At 42.7% G+C, this 25,000-nt stretch overlaps 1 protein-coding gene across 1 annotated transcript in view; it reads left to right on the plus strand.

Moving 5' to 3' along the window:
• Window positions 1-17,902, plus strand: part of lactb2 (lactamase, beta 2) — a 29,012-nt gene extending 11,110 nt beyond the window's left edge. Inside the window, exons 5-7 of the mRNA XM_055152007.1 lie at window positions 7,185-7,333; window positions 13,676-13,763; window positions 17,708-17,902. Of these exons, the coding sequence (XP_055007982.1) occupies window positions 7,185-7,333; window positions 13,676-13,763; window positions 17,708-17,742 (272 nt within the window). The 3' untranslated portion in view covers window positions 17,743-17,902. The remainder of the gene's footprint in view (window positions 1-7,184; window positions 7,334-13,675; window positions 13,764-17,707) is intronic.
• The last annotated feature ends 7,098 nt before the right edge of the window (window positions 17,903-25,000 follow it).

Genomic DNA, 25,000 nt, shown 5'->3' on the forward strand with positions numbered 1-25,000 from the left:
TGGTTTAGTCCTGCTTTAGTCCTGGTTTAGACCTGGTTTAGACCTGGTTTAGACCTGGTTTAGACCTGGTTTTAACCTGTTTAGTCCTGGGTTAGACCTGGTTTTAGACCTGGTTTTAGGTTTAGTCCTGGTGGTTAGTCCTGGTAAGTCCTGGTTTGAGTTTGGTTTTGGAGTCCTGGTTTTAGACCTGGTTTTACCTGTTTTAGTCCTGGTTAGTCCTGGTTTAAGCTGGTTTTTTTTAGACTGGTTTAGAGTGCCTGGTTTAGAGGTTTAGTGCCAGCAGAGTTAAAAAAAAAGGAAAAGGGGATATAGCCCAAATCTGAAAACAGTAAAATCCCTCTGGTGTAAATCCATTTATTTCAGGACAAAGTAACTGTAATCCAATTACCACTCACTGAAAGTAACTGTAACTGAATACAGTTACTCATCAGGTTTGTAAACTCTGGTTACTTAACTCTGGTACATGTAATCTGTTACTCCACTACACTGTACAGGTTATAACGTTCCCTCTTCAAAAACCTGCATGAAGACGTTTTAGACTTAGATTTTATTAATATATTACAACAGCAACGAATAAAACAAAACAAAAAAAGAGAGACTAGTATCAATAAAACATAAATTATAAGAATGTTTGTACAGTGAGTAAAACACAAATATGGAGATATAAATACAGAATATATCACAGTTATGCACAAGAAATCTGTGTGTTGTTTGTTCATTTGTTTTTCAATATAAAACCAAAAATAAGGAAACGCAAAAACAACTATTTTCTTCATTATTTGTCTCCAAATCCAAAATGAAAAAAACAGATAATGATTTGTTTTTTCAGTTTTCGATTTTGTGTTTAAATGAAAAATGGAAAAAACGGATCAGAAAACTCATGTCATATAAACCCCAAAAATAACAATAAGTTCAAATATTTGTGCAGAGAAACACAAATCTATTACAGAAATCTTTTTTAATTGATGAACTCTTTCTTTTACAAAATATTATAATATTATGAACAACCTGAAACTTTGAGAAAAATACAATTTCAACACAAACATGAGCTTGTATGAAAACAGGAATAAGTCCATTTTTGTTGTAAAATCCTGCACTCGGCTCCACTTTTCTCATGTTGGACATTTTTCTGATGAGGGTGTCACGGTCAACAGTCAAAACGATCGTCCTTTAAGAGCGTTTGGAAAGAGACAAGTCTTCATTTGTGCTGCTCTGGTGGGAGGGGCCACGTACAGAGACGCTGGAGACGCTGCTGTGATAAACACCACAGAAAATTAACACGATTTTAATAAAAAATATCATTAAAATATTTGAGTAGAAAATCAGCCGAGGGCCAGATTAAAGGTCTTGGAGGGCCGGATCTGGCCCCTGGGCCGTATGTTTGACACCTGTGATTTAGATGATAGATTTAAGTGTTTGTATTTTACATTTTAGCCAAGCTTTTTCTGCTCGGAGCTGTACAGGCTGTTGTGTCCTTGGGCAAGACGAGGGGGACCAGATTTTCAGAATCAAAAACTGGGACACTCTGGGTTTGTGGGGGTTGGTAAAAATAAAACTGTGAAACGAGCGCGTGACTAAAGAGAATAGTTCTGCACTCGGTTCATTCATGACAAACATGAGTCAGTATATTCCAGGGATGTAACAGTAACTTAAATATCGTGATATCGTATCGTCAAAAGTTTCACAATAATATCGTGGGCCGTCACAATATATGGAATTTCAAAATCCTTTGCTTAAATTCATTGTTTTATAGTAACAACTAAATTAAACATTGGGAACTACATATCCCACGATTCATTTCAGCGCAGACAACATGAAGATTGGGATTATGACGGTAATAATTCACACCAAATTCTTCTTTCTTATTCCTGTCTACAATTATATCAGCCTCTCCAGAATATCGCAATAAATATCGTACCGTGAGATTCATATCGTGATAATATCGTGTTGAGATATTTGGATATCGTTACGTCCCTGGTATATTCACATTTTCTTGGTGTTTTGGTCGATTTTAAGCAGCTTTTCTGTATTTTACTTAAAGGTTGTATAGAGGATTTTATAAGGGAAGAGAAATACAGCGACACCGCCTTCCTCCTCCACAGCCTCAGTAGAAACACCTCCTCCCGCCTCTTTACTCTAGAAATCACGTTTGTTTACAGCCAGTGCACGTTCAAAATTACTGTTGAAGTGACTTGTCCTAGAAATAATTGAGCGACCGATGAATCCGTCTTTAGACTCTTCGTCTGCTTCAGTCGCGCCGTCGCTGGAAGGAATCTCCAAGAATCACCTCAGTGTGTTTTCGCTCCTTTTCTCCTTCTTCTCTTCTTCTTTCAACGACCTCAAAAACCGACTTTGTTTCGCGGCGAACTGGTCGTGGATTCTCGTCCGCCGTCGCGACAAACTTTGTACGAAATGTGAGAAAGCGACGGTTTGAAAAAGCCTCCAAGAACCGACGCATAAACCACGTAATCCCCGCGCGCCGACGAGTCAGTTACACTGGAAACGTAGGGAGTTTGATTGACAACCCAACAGCCAATAGGAAATGAGGGAGCCTGGTTTTCTATTGGCTGATGTTTATCTGGTCTCAACACGTCCACAGTTGATAGATTTTTTTTTTTGTTTTTTTTTGTTCATCATAATTCCAAGGCTGCTGCGTCTCTGTAATGGTGTTTTAAATTTTCTTTGACAATTTGAAACAACAACAAAAAATCCTCCATACAACCTTTAAAGAAATATCAATGTATGTCTCTGTTTACTGTCGGCAGGGATCAGATTGGTCAAAAATAGTGACATTTCTTGTATAAAACTGGGACAAATCAGTGTTTTTTGTGTAAATCTGCTGGGACAGGGGACACAGGATCAACACTGGGACTGTCCCGGGTGAACAGGGACAGTCCCAGTGTCGCTCTAGACAAGACGCCTCAACCGCTTTAAGTCTGAATGTGGTGAAAGTTTGGCGTTGTTGGTCGGAGGCGGCTCAGACTGACGTGTGGAGTGAATCACTAACGACTCCAGTCTAGAGATTTGAAACCCTAAACCCAACCAGAGTCCTGCACCGGGTCTGGTCCACGAGGGTTTTAACGTTCTGGAATTTTATGGGCAGGTATGAGGGCAGGTAGTGAGTCAGGACTAAACCAGGACTAAATCAGGAAACTAAACTAAACCAGGACTAAACCAGGACTAAACCAGGACTAAACTAAACCAGGACTAAACCAGGTCTAAACCAGGACTAAACCAGGTCTAAACCAGGACTAAACCAGGACTAAAACCAGGACTAAACCAGGTCTAAACCAGGTAAACCAGGACTAAACCTAAACCAGGACTAAACCAGGTCTAAACCAGGACTAAACCAGGACTAAAACCAGGAAAAGGACTAAACCAGGTCTAAACCAGGACTAAACCAGGACTAAACCAGGACTAAACCAGGTCTAAACCAGGACCAGGACTAAACCAGGTCTAAACCAGGACTAAACCAGGACTAAACCAGGACTAAACCAGGTCTAAACCAGGACTAAAACCAGGGAAACTAAACCAGGACTAAACCAGGACTAAACCAGGACTAAACCAGGTCTAAACCCAGGACTAAACCAGGACTAAACCAGGTCTAAACCAGGTCTAAACCAGGTCTAAACCAGGACTAAACCAGGTCTACTAAACCAGGTCTAAACCAGGTCTAAACCAGGAAACTAAACCAGGAAACCAGGTAAACCAGGTCCAGGTAAACCAGGTAAACCAAAACCAGGTCTAAACCACCAGGACTAAACTAAACCAGGANGACTAAAACCAGGTAACAAAAAAACCAGAGACTAGTAAATAAAACATAAATTATAAGAATGTTTGTACAGTGAGTAAAACACAAATATGGAGATATAAATACAGAATATATCACAGTTATTGCACAAGAAATCTGTGTGTTGTTTGTTCATTTGTTTTTCAATATAAAACCAAAAATAAGGAAACGCAAAAACAACTATTTTCTTCATTATTTGTCTCCAAATCCAAAATGAAAAAAAAACACGATAATGATTTGTTTTTTCAGTTTTCGATTTTGTGTTTAAATGAAAAATGGAAAAAAACGGATCAGAAAACTCATGTCATATATAAACCCCAAAAAATAACAATAAGTTCAAATATTTTGTGCAGAGAAACACAAATCTATTACAGAAATCTTTTTTGAATTGATGAACTCTTTCTTTTACAAAATATTATAATATTTATGAACAAACCTGAAACTTTGAGAAAAAATACAATTTCAACACAACATGAGCTTGTATGAAAACAGGAATAAAATCCATTTTTGTTGTAAAATCCTGCACTCGGCTCCACTTTTCTCATGTTGGACATTTTTCTGATGAGGGTGTCACGGTCAACAGTCAAAACGATCGTCCTTTAAGAGCGTTTGGACAGAGACAAGTCTTCATTTGTGCTGCTCTGGTGGGAGGGGCCACGTACAGAGACGCTGGAGACGCTGCTGTGATAAACACCACAGAAAATTAACACGATTTTAATAGAAAATATCATTAAAATATTTGAGTAGAAAATCAGCCGAGGGCCAGATTAAAGGTCTTGGAGGGCCGGATCTGGCCCCTGGGCCGTATGTTTGACACCTGTGATTTAGATGATAGATTTAAGTGTTTGTATTTTACATTTTAGCCAAGCTTTTTCTGCTCGGAGCTGTACAGGCTGTTGTGTCCTTGGGCAAGACGAGGGGGACCAGATTTTCAGAATCAAAAACTGGGACACTCTGGGTTTGTGGGGGTTGGTAAAAATAAAACTGTGAAACGAGCGCGTGACTAAAGAGAATAGTTCTGCACTCGGTTCATTCATGACAAACATGAGTCAGTATATTCCAGGGATGTAACAGTAACTTAAATATCGTGATATCGTATCGTCAAAAGTTTCACAATAATATCGTGGGCCGTCACAATATATGGAATTTCAAAATCCTTTGCTTAAATTCATTGTTTTATAGTAACAACATCTATTAAACATTGGGAACTACATATCCCACGATTCATTTCAGCGCAGACAACATGAAGATTGGGATTATGACGGTAATAATTCACACCAAATTCTTCTTTCTTATTCCTGTCTACAATTATATCAGCCTCTCCAGAATATCGCAATAAATATCGTACCGTGAGATTCATATCGTGATAATATCGTGTTGAGATATTTGGATATCGTTACGTCCCTGGTATATTCACATTTTCTTGGTGTTTTGGTCGATTTTAAGCAGCTTTTCTGTATTTTACTTAAAGGTTGTATAGAGGATTTTTTAAGGGAAGAGAAATACAGCGACATCACCTTCCTCCTCCACAGCCTCAGTAGAAACACCTCCTCCCGCCTCTTTACTCTAGAAATCACGTTTGTTTACAGCCAGTGCACGTTCAAAATTACTGTTGAAGTGACTTGTCTAGAAATAATTGAGCGACCGATGAATCCGTCTTTAGACTCTTCGTCTGCTTCAGTCGCGCCGTCGCTGGAAGAAATCTCCAAGAATCACCTCAGTGTGTTTCGCTCCTTTTCTCCTTCTTCTCTTCTTCTTTCGGCGACCTCAAAAACCGACTTTGTTTCGCGGCGAACTGGTCGTGGATTCTCGTCCGCCGTCGCGACAAACTTTGTACGAAATGTGAGAAAGCGACGGTTTGAAAAAGCCTCCAAGAACCGACGCATAAACCACATAATCCCCGCGCGCCGACGAGTCAGTTACACTAGAAACGTAGGGAGTTTGATTGACAACCCAACAGCCAATAGGAAATGAGGGAGCCTGGTTTTCTATTGGCTGATGTTTATCTGGTCTCAACACGTCCACAGTTGATAGATTTTTTTTTTTTTTTTTTTTTTTGTTCATCATAATTCCAAGGCTGCTGCGTCTCTGTAATGGTGTTTTAAATTTTCTTTGACAATTTGAAACAAAAACAAAAAATCCTCCATACAACCTTTAAAGAAATATCAATGTATGTCTTTGTTTACTGTCGGCAGGGATCAGATTGGTCAAAAATAGTGACATTTCTTGTATAAAACTGGGACAAATCAGTGTTTTTTGTGTAAATCTGCTGGGACAGGGGACACAGGATCAACACTGGGACTGTCCCGGGTGAACAGGGACAGTCCCAGTGTCGCTCTAGACAAGACGCCTCAACCGCTTTAAGTCTGAATGTGGTGAAAGTTTGGCGTTGTTGGTCGGAGGCGGCTCAGACTGACGTGTGGAGTGAATCACTAACGACTCCAGTCTAGAGATTTGAAACCCTAAACCCAACCAGAGTCCTGCACCGGGTCTGGTCCACGAGGGTTTTAACGTTCTGGAATTTTATGGGCAGGTAGTGAGTCAGGACTAAACCAGGACTAAACCAGGACTAAACCAGGACTAAACCAGGACTAAACCAGGACTAAACCAGGGGACTAAACCAGGACTAAACCAGGACTAAACCAGGACTAAACCAGGACTAAACCAGGTCTAAACCAGGACTAAACCAGGACTAAACCAGGACTAAACCAGGTCTAAACCAGGACTCTAAACCAGGTCTAAACCAGGACTAAACCAGGTCTAAACCAGGTCTAAACCAGGACTAAACCAGGACTAAACCAGGACTAAACCAGGTCTAAACCAGGACTAAACCAGGTCTAAACCAGGTCTAAACCAGGACTAAACCAGGACTAAACCAGGTCTAAACCAGGACTAAAACTAAACCAGGTCTAAACCAGGACTAAACTAGGACTAAACCAGGACTAAACCAGGAGGTCTAAACCAGGTCTAAACCAGGTCTCTAAACCAGGTCTAAACCAGGACTAAACCAGGTAACCAGGTCTAAACCAGGTCTCTAAACCAGGCACTCTAAACCAGGACTAAACCAGGTCTAAACCAGGTTTAAGTCCTGGTTTAGTCCTGGTTTAGTCTGGTTTAAGTTTACCAGGTAGTCCAGGACCTAAAGTCCTGGTTTAGTTTAGTCCTTCTGGTTTAGTCCGGGTTTTAGTCCTGGGTTAGTCCTGGTTCTGGTACTGAAAAAAGTGAAACCGTTTCATTTCATTTGGTGATTGTAATTCTTGAAGTCGTAACTTTTCAAATTCATATTCTGATGGATTCTTCAGATTCAGGACTCTGTTACAAACTGCAGCACAAATATGAAGAAGAATCATTTTTATAAACCGTAAAGTTCTGCCGGGTCCTCGTGTGTCTCCAGGTCACGGTCCGGTGGTGCAGGACGCTCTCTCGAAGATCCAGCAGTACATCGCCCACAGAAACCAGAGAGAGGAGCAGATCCTGGAGGCCGTGAGGGACGCGGAGACGACGGGCTGCACCTCCACCGAGCTCGTCAAGAAGGTCTACAAGGTCTGAGGTTCCCCGAGCCACCTGCACCGCACCAGAAAACTACACCACACCAGAAAACTACACCAGAGCCACCTGCACCACACCAGAAAACTACACCACACCAGAAAACTACACCAGAGCCACCTGCACCGCACCAGAAAACTACACCACACCAGAAAACTACACCAGAGCCACCTGCACCGCACCAGAAAACTACACCCGAGCCACCTGCACCACACCAGAAAAACTACACACCAGAGCCACCTAGCACCACACCAGCACACACCAGAAAACTACACCGCACCAGAAAACTACACCAGAGCCACCTGCACCGCACCAGAAAAACTACACCAGAAAACCTGCACCAACCAGAAAACTACACCAGAGCCACCTGCACCAGCACCAAGAAAACTACACCAGAGCCACTGCACCACACCAGAAAAACTACACCAGAGCCAACCTGCACCGCACCAGAAAACTACACCCGAGCCACCTGCACCGCACCAGAAAACTACACCAAGGAAAACTAAACCACACCAGAAAACTACACCAGAGCCACCTGCACCGCACCAGAAAACTCACCAGCCACCACACCAGAAGCCACCTGCACCGCACCAGAAAACTACACCAGAGCCACCTGCACCACACCAGAAAACTACACCAGAGCCACCTGCACCACACCAGAAAACTACACCAGAGCCACCTGCACCGCACCAGAAAACTACACCAGAGCCACCTGCACCGCACCAGAAAACTACACCAGAAAACTAACCAGACACCACACCAGAAAACTACACCAGAGCCACCTGCACCGCACCAGAAAACTACACCAGAGCACCCACCAGCACCTGCACCACCAGAAAACTACAACCAGAGCCACCTGCACCGCACCAGAAAACTACACCAGAGCCACCTACAGAAAACCTGCACCAAAACTACAACACCCTGCACCGCACCAGAAAACTACACCAGAGCACCTGCACCAGCACCAGAAAACTACACACCAGAGCCACCTGCACCACACCGAAAACTACACCAAGGCCACAGGAAAACTGCACCACACCAGAAAACTACACCAGAGCCACCTGCACCAGCACCAGAAAAACTACACCAGAGCCACCTGCACCACACCAGAAAACTACACCACACCAGAAAACTACACCAGAGCCACCTGCACCACACAGAAAACTACACCAGAGCCACCTGCACCACACCAAAAACTACACCAGAGCCACACTGCACCACACCAGAAAACACACCAGAGCCACCTGCACCGCACCAGAAAACTACACCAGAGCCACCTGCACCGCACCAGAAAACTACACCAGAGCCACTGCACACCTGCAACACCAGAAAACTACACCAAGGAAAACTAAACCACACCAGAAAACTACACCAGAGCCACCTGCACCGCACCAGAAAACTACACCAGAGCCACCTGCACCACACCAGAAAACTACACCAAGGAAAACTAAACCACACCAGAAAACTACACCAGAGCCACCTGCACCACACCAGAAAACTACACCAGAGCCACCTGCACCGCACCAGAAAAACACCCACAAGAAAACTACACCACCTGAGCACCAGAAAATCACCGCACCAGAAAACTACACCAGAAACCACACCCAAGTGACCAGCCCACCATGATGACCCGGGACAGTCCCAGTTTGACCCAGTGTCCTACAGATTTACACAAAACCACTGATTTGTCCCTATTTATATAAGAAATGTCCCAAATGTCGCTATTTTGGACCAATCTGATCTAAACCAGGACTAAATTAAGGACTACATCAGGTCTAAACCAGAACTAAACCAGGACTACATCAAATCTAAACCAGGACTAAAACAGGACTAAACTAAGGACTACACCAGGTCTAAACCAGGACTAAACCAGGATTACATTAGGTCTAAACCAGGTCTAAACCAGGACTAAAACTACATCAGGAACAAAACATCACTAAAACAGGACTAAAAAATAAAGGACTACCACCAGGTACTAAAACAGGACTAAACTAAACAGAACTACATCAGGTCTAAACCAGGACTAAACTCAGTCTAAACCAGGACTAAACATCTTCAGGACTAAACTAGGAAGTCTAACCAAACCAGATAAACTAAGACTAAACCAGGACTACTTCAGGTCTAAACCAGGACTAAACCAGGACTACTTCAGGTCTAAACCGGGACTAAAACTGGACTAAAGTAAATAAAAGAGTAAAAAAAATCATAAATTGTGGATTGTTTTGCTGAAATAGAGAAAAACATGTTTGTGAATGAAAAAGCAGAAAAATGCAGCGACAGAAGAACATGACTGTCACAAGATTCCACAATGTTCCACACGATTTTCAATATTTACACTTTTACACCTCCACAACACGTCAAATCCTCCAACTCAGGTCCTGACCGAGACTAGACCAAGACTAGACCAAGACTAGACCAAGACTAGACCGAGACAAAACTAGACCAAGACTTAAACCAAGACTACACCAAGACTAGACCAAAGACTAGACGGATGGACAGACAAGACTACACCAAGACTAACAAGACTACACTAGACTAGAGACTAAACCAAGACTAAAACCAAAACTAGACCAAGACTACTAAGACCAAGACTAACCGAGACTAGACCAAGACTAAACCAAGACTACATGCAAGACTAGACCAAGACTAAGATGAACTAGACCTAGACCAAGACTAACGAGACTAGACAAAAACCAAGAAGACCGAGACTAGACCAAAACCAGAAGACTAGACCAAGACAGACCAAGACTAAAGACCCAGACTACACCTAAACAGACCGAGACTAGACCAAACTAGACGAAGACTAGACCAAGTAGACCAAAAACTAACAAGAGAACTAGACAAGACACCGAGACTAGAGCCAAGACTAGACCAAAACTAGACCAAGACTAGACCAAGACTAGAGCGAGAATTACCCTAAGACTAGACCGCGAGCTAGACCAAGACAAGAACCGAGACTACACCAAGGACTAAATCCAAGACTAAACAACTAGACCGAGACTATGACCAAGACTAACCCAGATTAACCAAGACTAAACTAGACATAGACCCAGACTACCCGAGACTAGACCGAGACTAGACCAGAACATCAGCAAGACTACACAAAACTACACCAAGACTTAGACCCGAGACAAACAAGACTAAACCGAGACTATGACCGAGACTAGAATCCAAATGACTACACCAGACTACACCAAGACTACACCAAGCTATCCGAGACTAAAACCAAGACTAAAACAAGACTAGAACCATGACATACACCGTAAAACTAAACCGAGACTAGACCTGAACAGACCAAACTAAACCAAGACAGAGCCGAGACTAGACCAAGACTAAACCAAGACTAGAACCGATGATCAGACCAAGACTAAACCAAGACAGCCAAGACTAGAAACTAAAGACTAATACCGAGACTAGAGCCAAACTACGACGAGCAGACCAATGACTAGACCAAGACTAACAAGACACACCGAGACTCTAGAATCCGAGACTAGACCGACGACTAGAACCGGACACTAGGACGAGACTAGACCGAACTAGACCAAGACTAACCAAAAGAACTAGACAAGATCTAGCCGAGACCTAGACCAAGACACAACCAAGACAACTACCAAGACTACATCCAGACTGACCGAGACTAGACCGAGACGTAGAACTCAAAACAGATCCAAGACTACACCAAGAACTTAACCAAAAACTAGACCGAGGACTAGACCAAGAAGTACTAAACTGAGACTACGCCGAACTAGACCTAAGACTAGACCGAGACTACACAAAACTAGAACAAGACTTAGACCAAGTACTAAGACCTAATACGACTAGACCGAGACTGAGACCAAGACTAAACCAATGACTATGACCGATGACTAGACCTAAGATAAGACCGAGAACTTAGACCAAGACTGACCGAAGACTAGACAACAACTAGACCAAGACTAACCAAGAATAGACGAGACCTCGACAAAATAGAATCGAGACTGAGACCAAAATAGAAGACCGAGTACTAGACCCGAGACTAGACCAAGACTAGACCGAGAACTAGACTAATGATAGACATAGACTACCGAGACTACAGCGAGACAGACCGAGACTAGACCCAAGACTAGAATCCAAAACTATGCCGATGACTAGACAATTAACAACCAAAGACTAGACTCAATGACCTAACATACCAAAGACTAGACCCAAGACTTACACTCAAGACTAAAACCAAACAGACCAAAACTAGACAAACTAGAACCGAGACTAGACCTGAGACTAGATCCAAGAACTAGACCGAGAACTAGAACAATCAACTAGACCGATGACAGATACGAGACGTAGACCGAGACTACGCCAAGACTAAACCAAGACTAGACCAAGAACTAATACCAAGACTAGAGCCGAAGACTTCATCCAAACTCAACCTGAGACTAGTTAGGCTAGTAGTTTTTAGTAGGAGTTAGGTAAGAGCATGTAAGATGAGTATTGTATTAGAGTGTTAGGTAGTAGTAGTAGTAGTAGGCAGTAGGAGTTAGTAGTAGGAGTATGTAGTATTTTGAGATAGAGTGCAATAGAGTAGTATTAGAGTAAGTAAGATTAGTAGTAATAGTTTAGTTATAAGTAGATAATACAGTAGTAGTATTTGTTATAGCAGTAGTAGGAGTAGAAGGATGTAGTAGATAGTGGAGTAATAGGAGTAGTAAAGTAGTAGTAGTAGTTAGGAGTAGTAGTAGTATAGTGAGTAGTAGTAGTAGTAGTAGTAGGGAGTAGTAGTAGTATAGTAGTAGTAATACTAGTAGTAGTGAGTAGTAGTAGTAGTAGTAGTGAGTAGTAGTAGTAGTAGTAGTAGTAGTAGTAGTAGTAGTAGTAGTAGTAGTAGTAGTAGTCAGTAAGTAGTAGTAAGTAGTAGTAGTATAGTAGTTATAGTATAGTAGTAGTGAGTATGTAGTAGTGAAGTAGTGCAGTCAGTAGCAGTAGCATAGCAGTAGCGTAGTTAGTAGCATTAGCAGTTAGCAGTATGTGTATAGCAGCAGTAGTAGTAGAGTAGTAGTAGTAGCAGTTAGCAGTAGTAAGCAGTAGTAGTAGTAGGTAGTAGCATATAGCAGTGAGCAGTAGATGTAGTAGTAGTCAGCAGTAGTAGTGAGTAGTAGCATGTAGCATAGTAAGCAGTAGTAAAAGTATTAGTAGTAGTAAGCGAGTAGTAGCAGTATGCAGTAGCATGTATAGGTAGTAGTAGCTAGAGGCAGTAGTAACAGTAGTAAGTTATAGTAGTAGCAGGTAGTATAAGTGCATGTAGCAGTAGTAGCAGTAGCGTATGTAGCATGTAGCAGCAGCTAGCATAGCATAGCAGTAGCAGCAGCAGCAGTAGCGTAAGTAAGCATACAGTAGCAGGCAGCATAGAAGTAGCAGTAGCAGTAGCAGTAGCAGCAGCAGTAGTTCACTAAGCAATGCAGCAGCAGCAGCGCAAGCAAGCAGGCAGTAGAAGTTACATACAGTAGCAGTTAGCAGTAGCAGCAGTAGCAGTAGCACGTAGCAGCAGTAAGCAGTAGCAGCACAGTAGCAAGTAGCAGTAGTCAGCAGCAGCAGCAGCAGCAGCGACGAGCAGCACACTAGCAGCGAGCATGCCAAGCAGTTCAGCTAGAGCAGCAGCAGTAGCAGTACAGGTAGCAAAGCATAGCTAGTAGGCAACTAGCTCAGCAACATGCAAGCAGTCAGCAGGCTAGCAGCATGCAGTCAGAACCATCAGCAGCAGCAGTCAGCATAGTAGAAAGTAGCTAGTAGCAGTAGCGAGCCTAGCATAGCAGCAGCTAGCGATGTCTAGGCAGTCGGCAGCGATGCAGGCTGCGCGTGAGCAGTAGAAGGAGCGTTCTAGCAGGCTGCCTTAGCAGCAGCAGCAGTCAGGCGCCCCGAGCCAGGCAGTCGCAGCTCACTAGCAGGCACTGCAGGCAGCTCTAGCTCAGAGTAGCAGGCCTACTTAGGACTGCACTCAGTAAGCAGTTAACATGTAGTCAAGTAGTGCAGGTATGCAGTACGCTAGCGAGTACGCAGTTTAAGGTCAGCCTGTCAGTGCACATGCAAGCTAGCTCAGCAGGCACGCAGCAGCAAGCAGCAGCAAGCAGTAGAGTATAGCAGTAGCAGTAGCAGTAGCAGTAGTAGTAGCAAGTAGTAGTAGTAGTAGTAGTGTATTCTAGTTACTGTTGTAGTCATTTACTAACAGTAGAACCAAAGCCAATGATGAAATATTCTACAGTTAAAGTTTGTACAACAGCGTCTATTGTATCACTATTGTAATTTTAAACTTAATATACATAGTTTTGTGTTTTTCCTGGTTTAATAATGGATGTGTTTGATTTTCAGGAAACTCCAGAGCATCTGCACCGAGCGGCCGAGGTGAACCTGCTGCACCATCTGAAGAAACTGCAGAAGGAAGGAAAGATCAGCCTGGGTACGACTCAAACTCCACGGGCGGTTTACACTTTTATTTAAACACCGACACACACTGCAGGATTTTTCAGACTTAAACGATTTTTAAACGTGCGACAAAAAGCGCAAACACCACAGACTCGAGGAGAATCTGACGAGATTTTAAATCTGTGATCTGACAGTCTGCAGCGGGATCTGTGTGTGGATCAGGAGATAAACGTGTGAGTCTGTGATGACGTCAGATGTTTAAAGATCAAGACTCTGCACTTCTAGATTAGATACAAAAACTCTGTCCAAACTGTGTGATTATTATTGTTTGTGAAATGTGGAGCAAAACTTCAGATACAGGATTTTTAAAACATAAAAGATTGGAGATAAAGTCCACAGGAAGTAGAATCACTGTGGAGAATCTGCAGCTTCAGCTCGTGAGGAACTACTCCCACCTTTTTACTTTTAAACAAGGACTCAAACTGGATTCACAGAGCTGAAGTTTTTGTGAACTGGAGTCATTATTTGTGGAGGATAAATTCTATAGATAATGTGGATGAGACGCTGCAGTTTAAATTTATAACTTTACAAGAGATAAGTGGGTCCGGTCAAGTGGTAACGGAGGGAAACAGGGTCAGATTTTTGACATTCAAATGTCTCTTATTCAGAAACTAGAGGAACTATTGAAATAAGTAAAGTATCAGAATGTAGGAAAGAGTTACACTCCAACAGGGTCAAGTTAAACCTGTGAGATTCTTTCAAGTTGTTGACAAAAAATTAAAAAACTCATGTCGGTAATGGAGGGAATGAAATATGCAGCACTTTTTGGTCAATAAATCCAAACAGTGATAACTCTTGGTTCTCACTTACATATCCTTAACAAACTGGTTTGAATATTTGCTTCATATAGTTTTCTACCATATGGTACAAGATTAGGTTGAAAAACCTCTGACTTTTTGACTCATGAGATTTTATATTAAGAAAGGTCATGGTAACGGAGGGAAAAGTAACGGAGGGAAAATTGTACAAACAAGTAGAAGGTGCAGGATTTTACATCATTTGTCGCTTTTTTCTTCTGAATATTTTAATATTACTTCAAAATGAAAGGAAACTATTTCTATAAAATATGTTAATCCTTCCAAGAACATTTTTATCATTTTAAATACTTTTTTTTTTAAAAATCATGTCCCTTCATCAACAGTTCAAAGATGGAATAACACAAGATATGATGAAATACAAACATTTATTTACATGATTTTCAGGTCTTTGAAATTTGGGAAATAATTTTTGTTCCATGTTTCATACATGGTCTGTTTAAAACATATGGAACTTTAGAACCAAAAATGGTCCAGAAAAAAGGTCAACAGTTTGATAAACTAGAGCACATATGTATCTGTTCAATACATTTTTATATCAGATGAATTAACTTGAATTCTTGGTCTTGTTGTTTACTTCTGCTGGACCGGGCCCAAGTACTGTAGTTTTTGGACTATAAGTCGCACCAGTCAAAAAATGCATAATGAAGAAGAAAAAACATATATAAGTCGCATTTTTAGGGAGGAATTTATGTATAAAATGAGAGATCAGGAGCAGACATTTCCTGTGTAAAGTCAAGTTGTAGTAAAAACAACAGAAGAGAAAACAACAGACTGTTAACGTCACATATGAACAGTTCTTCAGAAAAACTATAACATAAACAACAGAACAGAACAAGTTTAACAAACTCTCCATCTCACTCCAAATCACTAAATCACTTCAATTCTTTTTTTTTTTATTGAAATTTTTATTAACAGTTAAATAGAGACAATACAACAGACAGTACAACAATTTGCTTTCTTTTTTACTTCACGTATCTCTCTTTGATAGTATTGAATTTTTATTTTTTATGTTTTTTCTTTCCCTTATTCCATTAAGGATACAAAGAAGTTTAAATAAAAAAAAAAAAACAAGGGGAAAAAAAAGAACATTTGAACACTTGAGTAGCAGTGCACAGGGATTATCACCTTTTTAATTCATTCAATTCTTCATCCTCCGTGTCACTTCTGAACAACTCGGCCTCGACCTCAGACATCATATATTTCTGCCGGGTGTTTGATTGACAGATATTGTGACCAATCAGATGCTGTCGGGGTTTTTTTAAAGTTTGATTGTGTTTTTAGTTGTTTTCAGTGGGTCGTGCGGATTAAAGAAGTGAGTAGTGTTTTAAAGAAACACACACACATGTACATCGACATGTTTACATGTTTTAAAGTTCTTAGCAGGAGATGATTATAGAAAATGTGTGTTCAAAGGCCAATTATATGTGTTAATAATAATGCTTATTACGGAGCTTTTACCGCTTGTTTCCGACGTGTTTGTTTAGCTACTTTATAGAAAATATTATAATCAGTGTTGGGAAGTTTAGTTTTAAAATGTAATCCCCTACAGATTACAGATTACACACACCAAAATGTAGTTTGTAACAGAATCCATTAAATTACTTAAAGTGAGTAATGTAATCTGATTACTTTGGATTATTTGATTTGCTGTAGAGAAACAAAGACGAGGAAATCTTCACATAAGAAGTTTTGTCTGATAAAAGAAAATAAAAAGTCCAGATTTTACTGAACCAAATTAAAAATATTATTGATAGAAAACGAAGAGACACGTCCACACAGCAGGATTTAGACCTGTTTTAGTCCTGGTTTAGACCTGGTTTGAACCTGGTTTTAGTCCTTGTTTTAAACCTGGTTTTAGACCGGATTCAGACCTGATTCAGACCTGGTTTAGACCTGGTTTTAGACCTGGTTTTAGACCTGGTTTTAGACCTGGTTTTAGACCTGATTCAGACCTAGTTTGGACCTGGTTTAGTTCTGGTTTTAGGCCTGGTTTAGTTCTGGTTTTAGGCCTGGTTTAGACCTGGTTTAGTCTTGGTTTAGTCCTGGTTTTAGACCTGGTTTAGACCTGGTTTAGTCCTGGTTTTAGGCCCGGTTTAGTCCTGGTTTTAGGCCTGGTTTAGACCTGGTTTAGTCTTGGTTTAGACCTGGTTTTAGACCTGGTTTAGACCTGGTTTAGTCCTGGTTTTAGACCTGGTTTAGACCTGGTTTAGTCCTGGTTTTAGGCCCGGTTTAGTCCTGGTTTTAGGCCTGGTTTAGTCCTGGTTTAGGCCTGGTTTAGTCCTGGTTTAAGGCCTGGTTTAGTCCTGGTTTTAGGCCTGGTTTAGACCTGGTTTAGACCTGGTTTAGACCTTGGTTTAGTCTGGTTTTAGACCTGGTTTTAGACCTGGTTTAGTTTTCCTGGTTTAGGCCTGGTTTAGACCTGGTTTAGACCTGGTTTATGGTTTAGACCTGGTTTTAGACCTGGTTTAGACCTGGTTTAGTCCTGGTTTTAGACCTGGTTTAGTCCTGGTTTTAGACCTGGTTTTAGACCTGGTTTAGACCTGGTTTTAGACCTGGTTTAGTGTTCGGCAATGAGTGGAATTACCCAAAAAAAAAAAAAAAAAGGGAAATACCCTAAAACATGAAAACAGGAAAATCCCTCTGTGTAATCCATTTACTTCAACAAAGTAACTGTAATCCAATTACCACTCACTGAAACAGTAACTGTAACTGAATACAGTTACTCATCATTTGTACTCTGATTACTCCGGTACATGTAATCTGTTACTCCACTACACTGTTACAGGAGGAACAGGAGCAGCAGATACTGACACACAAGACTAGAGCCTCTCACCGCGTCACTCAAACATTTTAATATAGACGTCACAGGAAACACACAAACCATGAAAAAAAAAGTGTGACTTATAGTTCGAAGCAGCTCAGAGTCGCACATGAAAACACAAAGTTGAACTCAGGGAGACACAAATCGCAGCCAAAGTCGAGTAAATTCTCCTGTAGCGTGTGACGGCTTTTATTTTGAGTTTGAATCATCGTTTAAGTTTATAATTTTAACTGGAAACTTGTAATAATCTAATGTTTTTTTGTTTTGTTTTTTCCTTAGTGAATGAAACGTCCTTATGGAAGAGCAACCTGTGAGAGTCTGATGGAGACTCAGAGCGGCTCAGTGTGAGAATGAGATTTTGGTTTAATTTATATTTCTGTGTTGTGATTTCAAATGAAAGAATGTGCCATAAAAACAGAACTGTGTGAACTTAATTGTAAATAAAGTCAAATAAAGTTGTTGTGATTTGTCGGACCACAGCGCACCGGTCAGTTTGTCCTTTTACTGATCAACATCTGTGTGTGTAAAAGTTTCAGGTTTTGTTTCATCAGGAAAAAAAAAAAAAAAAAACCCGTTTGTTTGATTTTGTTCGTCTCCAAAGACTGGAACTGTGCTAAAAAACTGATCTGTGCTAAAAATAATAAATACTAGACTGGATCAGAGAGGCCATCGAGATCCAAACCAGGTCCAAAACAGGTCAAAAAATGGTCCAAAACAGGTCTAAACCAGGTCCAAAACAGGTCCAAAACCAGTCCAGAACAGGTTCAAACCAGGTCCAAAACATGTCCAAACCAGGTCCAAAACAGGTCCAAAGCAGGTCCAAACCAGGTCCAAAAATGGTCCAAAACAGGTCTAAAAATGGTCCAAAACAGGTCTAAACCAGGTCCAAAACAGGTCAAAAAATGGTCCAAAACAGGTCCAAACCAGGTCCAAAACAGGTCAAAAAATGGTCCAAAACAGGTCTAAACCAGGTCCAAAACAGGTCTAAACCAGGTCCAAAACAGGTCCGAACCAGGTCTAAAACAGATCCAAAACAGGTCCAAAACATGTCCAAACCAGGTCCAAAACAGGTCCAAAACATGTCCAAACACGGTCCAAAACAGGTCCAAACATGGTCCAAAACAGGTCTAAACCAGGTCCAAAACATGTCCAAACACGGTCCAAAACAGGTCCAAAACATGTCCAAACACGGTCCAAAGCAGGTCCAAACCAGGTCAAAAAATGGTCCAAAACAGGTTTTTTCATTTTGGTTTAGGAGACAAATAATGAAGATTTTTTTTTTTCTTTCTTATTTTTGGTTCTTTATTAAAAAAAAAAAAAAAACGTAAACAAATGAACAAATAACACACTGATTGTCTGTACCAAATGAAAAATGCTCAAATCGTCTAATAAACTTTTGTCCAGTTACAGAATTTATTTTCCAGCGCTGGGGCCCCTTAGTGTGGGTCCCCTGCCCCCTGGGCCCCCTCGGCGCCCCCGCCCCTGCAGCACCAGCGCACTGACCTCCTCTCCGAGCTCCGTGTGGCTCCGCTAATGAGGCCCGGTCTCAAACATGGTCCGGTCCTGGTCTGGACCCGGTCTCAGTCCCAGTCTCAAACATGGTCCGGTCCAGGTTTCAATCACGGTCCGGTTCCGGTCTGGTCCCGGACCTGGTTTAGTCCTGGTTCAGTTCTGGTTCAGTACGGTTTTTCTTTTTTTTTCCATTTTTCATTTTAACCCAAAATCGAAAACTGAAAAAAAAAAAAAAAAAAACAGAATCATTATCTGTTTTTTTTATTTTGTCTTTAGAGACAAAAAAGTAAGAAAATAGTTGTTTTTTTCATTTTCTTATTTTTGTTTCTTTATTAAAAAAACAAACAAACAAATAAATGAACGAACGACACACGGATTGTCTGTACAAAATGAAAAACACTCAAATCATCTAAAAAACTTTTGCCCAGTTACAGAATTTATTTTCCAGCAGACTAATGGTGTAATAAATTATGAAGTGCTGTCGACGATAATCAGACCGTTTCTTACACTGGGGCCCCTTAGTGTGGGTCCCCTGCCCCCTGGGCCCCCTCGGCGCCCCCGCCCCTGCAGCACCAGCGCACTGACCTCCTCTCCGAGCTCCGTGTGGCTCCGCTAATGAGCTGAGCGCTGCCGGAGCCGAGGAGGAGGAGGAGGAGGAGGGCAGAGCGAGCTGGATAAACAGCCTCACAGCACCGGGGGAACATGGCGGCTCCAGCTGTCGCTCCGTCCCGCTGACTGACCCTCCGCGCCGGGACACCTCCGCCTGGTCCGCCGCCTTCTCCCCCCTCCCCGCCCGCCCGCCGCCGGAGCCCACGGACGGACCGCCTCTCTCCGCGCTCTCTCCCCCCGCTCTCCGCGCACTGATGGCCGGCCGCTGTCGCTCCTCTCACCGGTGAGTCTCTTCCCTCCTCCAAGTTTCTTCGTTTCGACCGCTACCCGGCACCGTTACAAATCACCCCCCCTCCCTCCGTTTTCACCTTATTTTCTTTTATTCTCTTCTCTTCTTTTGCGCATTTTCCGTCTGCATTTCTGCGCTCTTCTAATCTCCTGCACCTTGCACTGTACATTTGAGCTTTACTCGTGACATTTTTGACGCTGTTGTTGCACACTTAAGCAGATTTACGCGCCGCGTCTCGGACTAAATCTGGTGTCACTCGCGGGGGAAATAAATAAAACGCGTTTCTTTAATATTCCCCGAATGAAAAAGCGCGTTTAAAGAGCGAAACGAACGCGAAATGTTGGTTATAAAACGCGTAAAAACATTGGTGTGACGAGTCCTTCCTGCTTTCCGCTCCGTGGGCTTATGAAGCTTCTAGAGCGCACGGAGCGGACAACTTCTTTACGCGCGTTTGTCGCCATTTTAAAACGACTCTACGCATTTTTCCAGCCAAAGTCCGCGCGCTTTGTCGGTTTTTTTTACACGTCGTGAGGGAAAAGTTCGACATTTCGGCGACGATTTGCCCCGAAAACACCGAGTTTTATTTTACACTTCCTCAACGGAGCGCGTAAAGGGCCGCGACACCTGCGCGCGACTTCCGCTCCGGACTTTCAAAATTAAACCGAATCGAGGGAACGGTTCAGCGACAGGACTGAACTTTTTTTAATCGAGACCAAGATTAGACCAAGACCAAGACCAAGACTAGACCCAGAGCAAGACCAGAGCAAGACCAGACCAAGACCAAAACCAGAGCAAGACCAGACCAAGACCAAAGACCAGAGCAAGACCAGAGCAAGACCAGACCAAGACCAGAGCAAGACCAGAGCAAGACCAGACCAAGACCAAAACCAGAGCAAGACCAGAGCAAGACCAGAGCAAGACCAGACCAAGACCAAAACCAGAGCAAGACCAGAGCAAGACCAGAGCAAGACCAGACCAAGACCAAAACCAGAGCAAGACCAGAGCAAGACCAGACCAAGACCAAAACCAGAGCAAGACCAGAGCAAGACCAGAGCAAGACCAAAACCACAGCAAGACCAGAGCAAGACCAGAGGGCAGGTGTAGGGCCTCAGTCTGGAGTTAAATTGAAATATTTTCAGTTTTTTAGGTCAGAATGATCCTCCAGATCTTCAGTCGAGTTTAAATCCTACAAACCAAAAACCAAATGTTTTTTTTTTTGGTTTTATTGAGGCAGATAAAAAAATAAATAAAAACTTGCAAAAAGTAAAAAAATACTACTTAAGAAAATTTGAGCCAGTTGGCCTTGGGTCTTGGTCTGGTCTGGTCTGACTTTTGGTCTTTGGTTTGGTCTTGGTCTTTGGTCTTTGATCTGGTTTTGGTCTGGTCTTAGTCTGGTCTGGTCTTGATCTTGGTCTGGTCTTTGGTATGGTCTTGGTTTGGTCTTGTTCTGGACTTTAGCCTGGTATTTAGTGTGGTCTTGGTCTGGCTTTTGGTCTTTGGACGGGTCTTGGTCTTTGGTCTTTGGTCTGGTCTTGGTCTTTGGTCTTTGGTCTGGTCTTGGTCTTTGGTCTTTGGACGGGTCTTGGTCTTTGGTCTTTGGTCTGGTCTTGGTCTTTGGTCTTTGGTCTGGTCTTTGGTCTTTGGTCTTTGGTCTGGTCTTGGTCTTTGGTCTTTGGTCTGGTCTTGGTCTTTGGTCTTTGGTCTGGTCTTGGTCTTTGGTCTTTGGTCTGCCTCAGTCTGGAGTTTAAGTGAAAATATTATTTTTTATTTTTAACAGTTCAGAATGATCCTCCACCTGAAAACCTGAGCGACACAAAAATTGGTCTTGAGTTTGTTTGATGTTTGTTTTAAATGTTCCATATTCTACACAAATCGACTCTTGGGAACTTTAAGTCGTGTTAAAATGTTTTTCCTCGTCAAAAAAACTGAACTTGTTTTTTTTTTCATTCACACTTTTGAGTCGGTAACATTTTTCAGTTTTCAAAGTCTCAAAAAATGAAAATAAAAAGACTGGAAAATGTGTCCTGAACATTTTCTTGGATATTTAAGTGTTTAATTTATCATTTCATATTTGCCTCTTGGAAAAAATAAACTTAAAAAAATCAAAATAAAAAATCTGCGTTTAAAGCCTGGGACGTCTTAATGGATTAAAATTTTATAAAAAATTTTTTAAAAAGAAAATTATATTATGGAAAATTATGAAAACACAAACTGAGATCTACAAATAAACAGTCGGCCATTATTATATTATTTTTATTTTTATTTTTTCTTAAAGTTCTGAAGAATTTCCCGCATCCAAACATTAACTTTCAACTCTGGTACCATTTTCTTTTTTTTTTTTTTTTTTTTTTCCCTCAGAATTTTTATAAAACTTAAGCGTGTTTGCTCTTTTCTTCTTTAAATTTAAGTTCTTGTGTAATTTCATTTGTATTTTTCAGTTTCACTTCATTCAAGTATTTCTGTGAATTAGTCTGTGGTCTTAGTCCTGGTCTTGGTCTAGTCTGTGGTCTTTGGTCTCTGTCTTGGTCTAGTGTTTGGTCTTAGTCTTGATCTTGGTCTTTAGTCCTGGTCTCTGGTCCTGGTCCTGGTCTTTAGTCCTGGTCTTAGTCCTGGTCCTGATCTTAGTCCTGGTCCTAGTCCTGGTCTTAGTCCTGGTCCTGGTCTTGGTCCTGGTCCTGATCTTAGTCCTGGTCCTAGTCCTGGTCTTAGTCCTGGTCCTGGTCTTGGTCTAGTCTCTGGTCTTAGTCTTGGTCCTGGTCTTGGTCCCGGTCTTAGTCCTGGTCTTGGTCTTGGTCCTGGTCTTAGTCTTTAGTCCTGGTCTTGGTCTCTGGTCTCTGGTCTCTGGTCCTGGTCCTGGTCCTGGTCTTGGTCTCTGGTCTCTGGTCTCTGGTCTTTGGTCTTGGTCTCTGGTCTTGGTCTTTAGTCCTGGTCTTAGTCCTGGTCCTGGTCCTGGTCTTGGTCTTTAGTCCTGGTCTTGGTCCTGGTCCTGGTCTTAGTCCCGGTCCTGGTCCTGGTCTAGTCTCTGGTCTTAGTCCCAGTCCTGGTCTTGGTCCTGGTCCTGGTCTTGGTCTTGGTCTTGGTCCTGGTCCTGGTCTTGGTCCTGGTCTTTAGTCTTGGTCCTGGTCTTAGTCCTGGTCTTGGTCCTGGTCCTGGTCCTGGTCCTGGTCTTAGTCCTGGTCCTGGTCTTAGTCCTGGTCTTGGTCCTGGTCCTGGTCCTGGTCTTGGTCCTGGTCTTGGTCCTGGTCTGGTCCTGGTCCTGGTCTTGGTCCTGGTCCTGGTCTTGGTCTTGGTCCTGGTCTTTGGTCTTAGTCCTGGTCTTAGTCCTGGTCTTGGTCCTGGTCCTGGTCCTGGTCTTGGTCTTGGTCTTGGTCTTGGTCTTGGTCCTGGTCTTGGTCTTGGTCTTGGTCTTGGTCTTGGTCCTGGTCCTGGTCTTGGTCTTGGTCTTGGTCCTGGTCTTGGTCTTGGTCTTGGTCCTGGTCCTGTCTTAGTCCTGGTCTTGGTCTTAGTCCTGGTCTTGGTCTTGGTCCTGGTCCTGGTCTTAGTCCTGGTCTGGTCTTGGTCCTGGTCCTGGTCTTAGTCCTGGTCCTGGTCTTGGTCCTGGTCCTGGTCTTAGTCTGGTCCTGGTCCTGGTCCTGGTCTTAGTCCTTGGTCTTGGTCCTGGTCTTGGTCCTGGTCTGGTGGTCCTGGTCCTGGTCCTGGTCTGGTCCTGGTCTTGGTCTTGGTCCTGGTCTTGGTCCTGGTCTTGGTCTTGGTCTGGTCTGGTCCTGGTCCTGGTCCTGGTCTTGGTCCTGGTCCTGGTCTTGGTCCTGGTCTGGTCCTGGTCCTGGTCTTGGTCCTGGTCCTGGTCTTAGTCCTGGTCTTGGTCTTGGTCCTTGGTCCTGGTCTGGTCCTGGTCCTGGTCTTAGTCCTGGTCCTGGTCTTTGGTCTTAGTCCTGGTCTTGGTCCTGGTCCTGGTCCTGGTCTTGGTCCTGGTCTTGGTCCTGGTCCTGGTCTTAGTCCTGGTCCTGGTCTTAGTCCTGGTCCTGGTCTCCTGGTCCTGGTCCTGGTCTTGGTCTGGACTCTGGTCTTGGTCTTAGTCCTGGTCCTGGTCTTGGTCCTGGTCCTGGTCTTAGTCCTGGTCTTGGTCTGGACTCTGGTCTTGGTCTGTCTGGTCCTGGTCCTGGTCCTGGTCTTAGTCCTGGTCCTGGTCTTGGTCTTCAGTTGGTGAAGGGTTAACTTCTGTTTCTTTTGTCGACTCGGCTGTTTCATCACAGTTGTGTAATTCACTTGTTGGAATGTCTCTCTCTCTCTCCTCTCCTCCTCTCATCCCTTCTTCCTCTTCTCTTCTCTTCTCTTCTTCTCTTCTTCTTCTCTTCTTCTTCTTCTTCTCTTCTTCTTTCTCTCCCTTCGTTTATATTTTATTCTAAGTTCAGGTGAAGTTTTTGTTTCGTGTTTTTACAGAAGAAAACTTGTCCTCCTCCTCTTTCTCTCTTTCTCTCCTTTACTCCTCTCTCCCTCTCTTCTCCTCTTCCTCTCATCCCTCTCTCCTCTCCTCTTTTCTCTCTTTTTTCTCTCTCTTAGTTTTTATTCAGGTGAAGAGTCGTTCTTCACTTTGAAACTTTTCACAGTTTTTTTTTTGTTCAAATTTACTCTCCTCCCTCTTTCTTTCTTTCTCTCTTCTCTCTCTCTCTCTCTCTCTCTCTCTCTCTCTCTCTCTCTCTTCTCTTCTTTTCTTTTTCTGTATTTGTGTTTGTTTTTTTTTCTGTTTGTTTCAGTTTGAACTTTGACAGTTGCGACACTTTGACACGTGACCAAACTTTAGGCCCCGACCGTCTCTTTCTCTCCTCCTCTTTCTCTTTCTCTCTCATCCCTCTGTCCTCTTTCTCTCTCTCATCTGTCTCTCCTCCTCTTTCTTTTCTCATCAGTCTATCCTGCTCTGTCTCTCCTGTCTTTCCTTTCTTTCTCTCTCCTCTTTCCGTCTCTCTCCTCCTTTGTCTCTCCTTCATCTCTCTCTTCTCCTCCTTCTCTCCTCCTCCATCTCTCCCCCTGTCCTAACTCTCCTCTGTTCCCCCTCTTCTCTCTCCTTCCTCTCCTCCATCTCTCCTCCTTTTTCTTTTCTCTGTCTCCCCTCCTCTTTCCTCTCTCTCCTTCTCTCTCTCTCTCCTCTATCTCTCCTCCTCATC

The sequence above is a fragment of the Boleophthalmus pectinirostris genome, unplaced genomic scaffold (assembly GCF_026225935.1).
Source record: "Boleophthalmus pectinirostris isolate CB_2022bp ecotype Guang Dong unplaced genomic scaffold, ASM2622593v1 HiC_scaffold_16, whole genome shotgun sequence".
Lineage (NCBI taxonomy): Eukaryota > Metazoa > Chordata > Actinopteri > Gobiiformes > Gobiidae > Boleophthalmus > Boleophthalmus pectinirostris.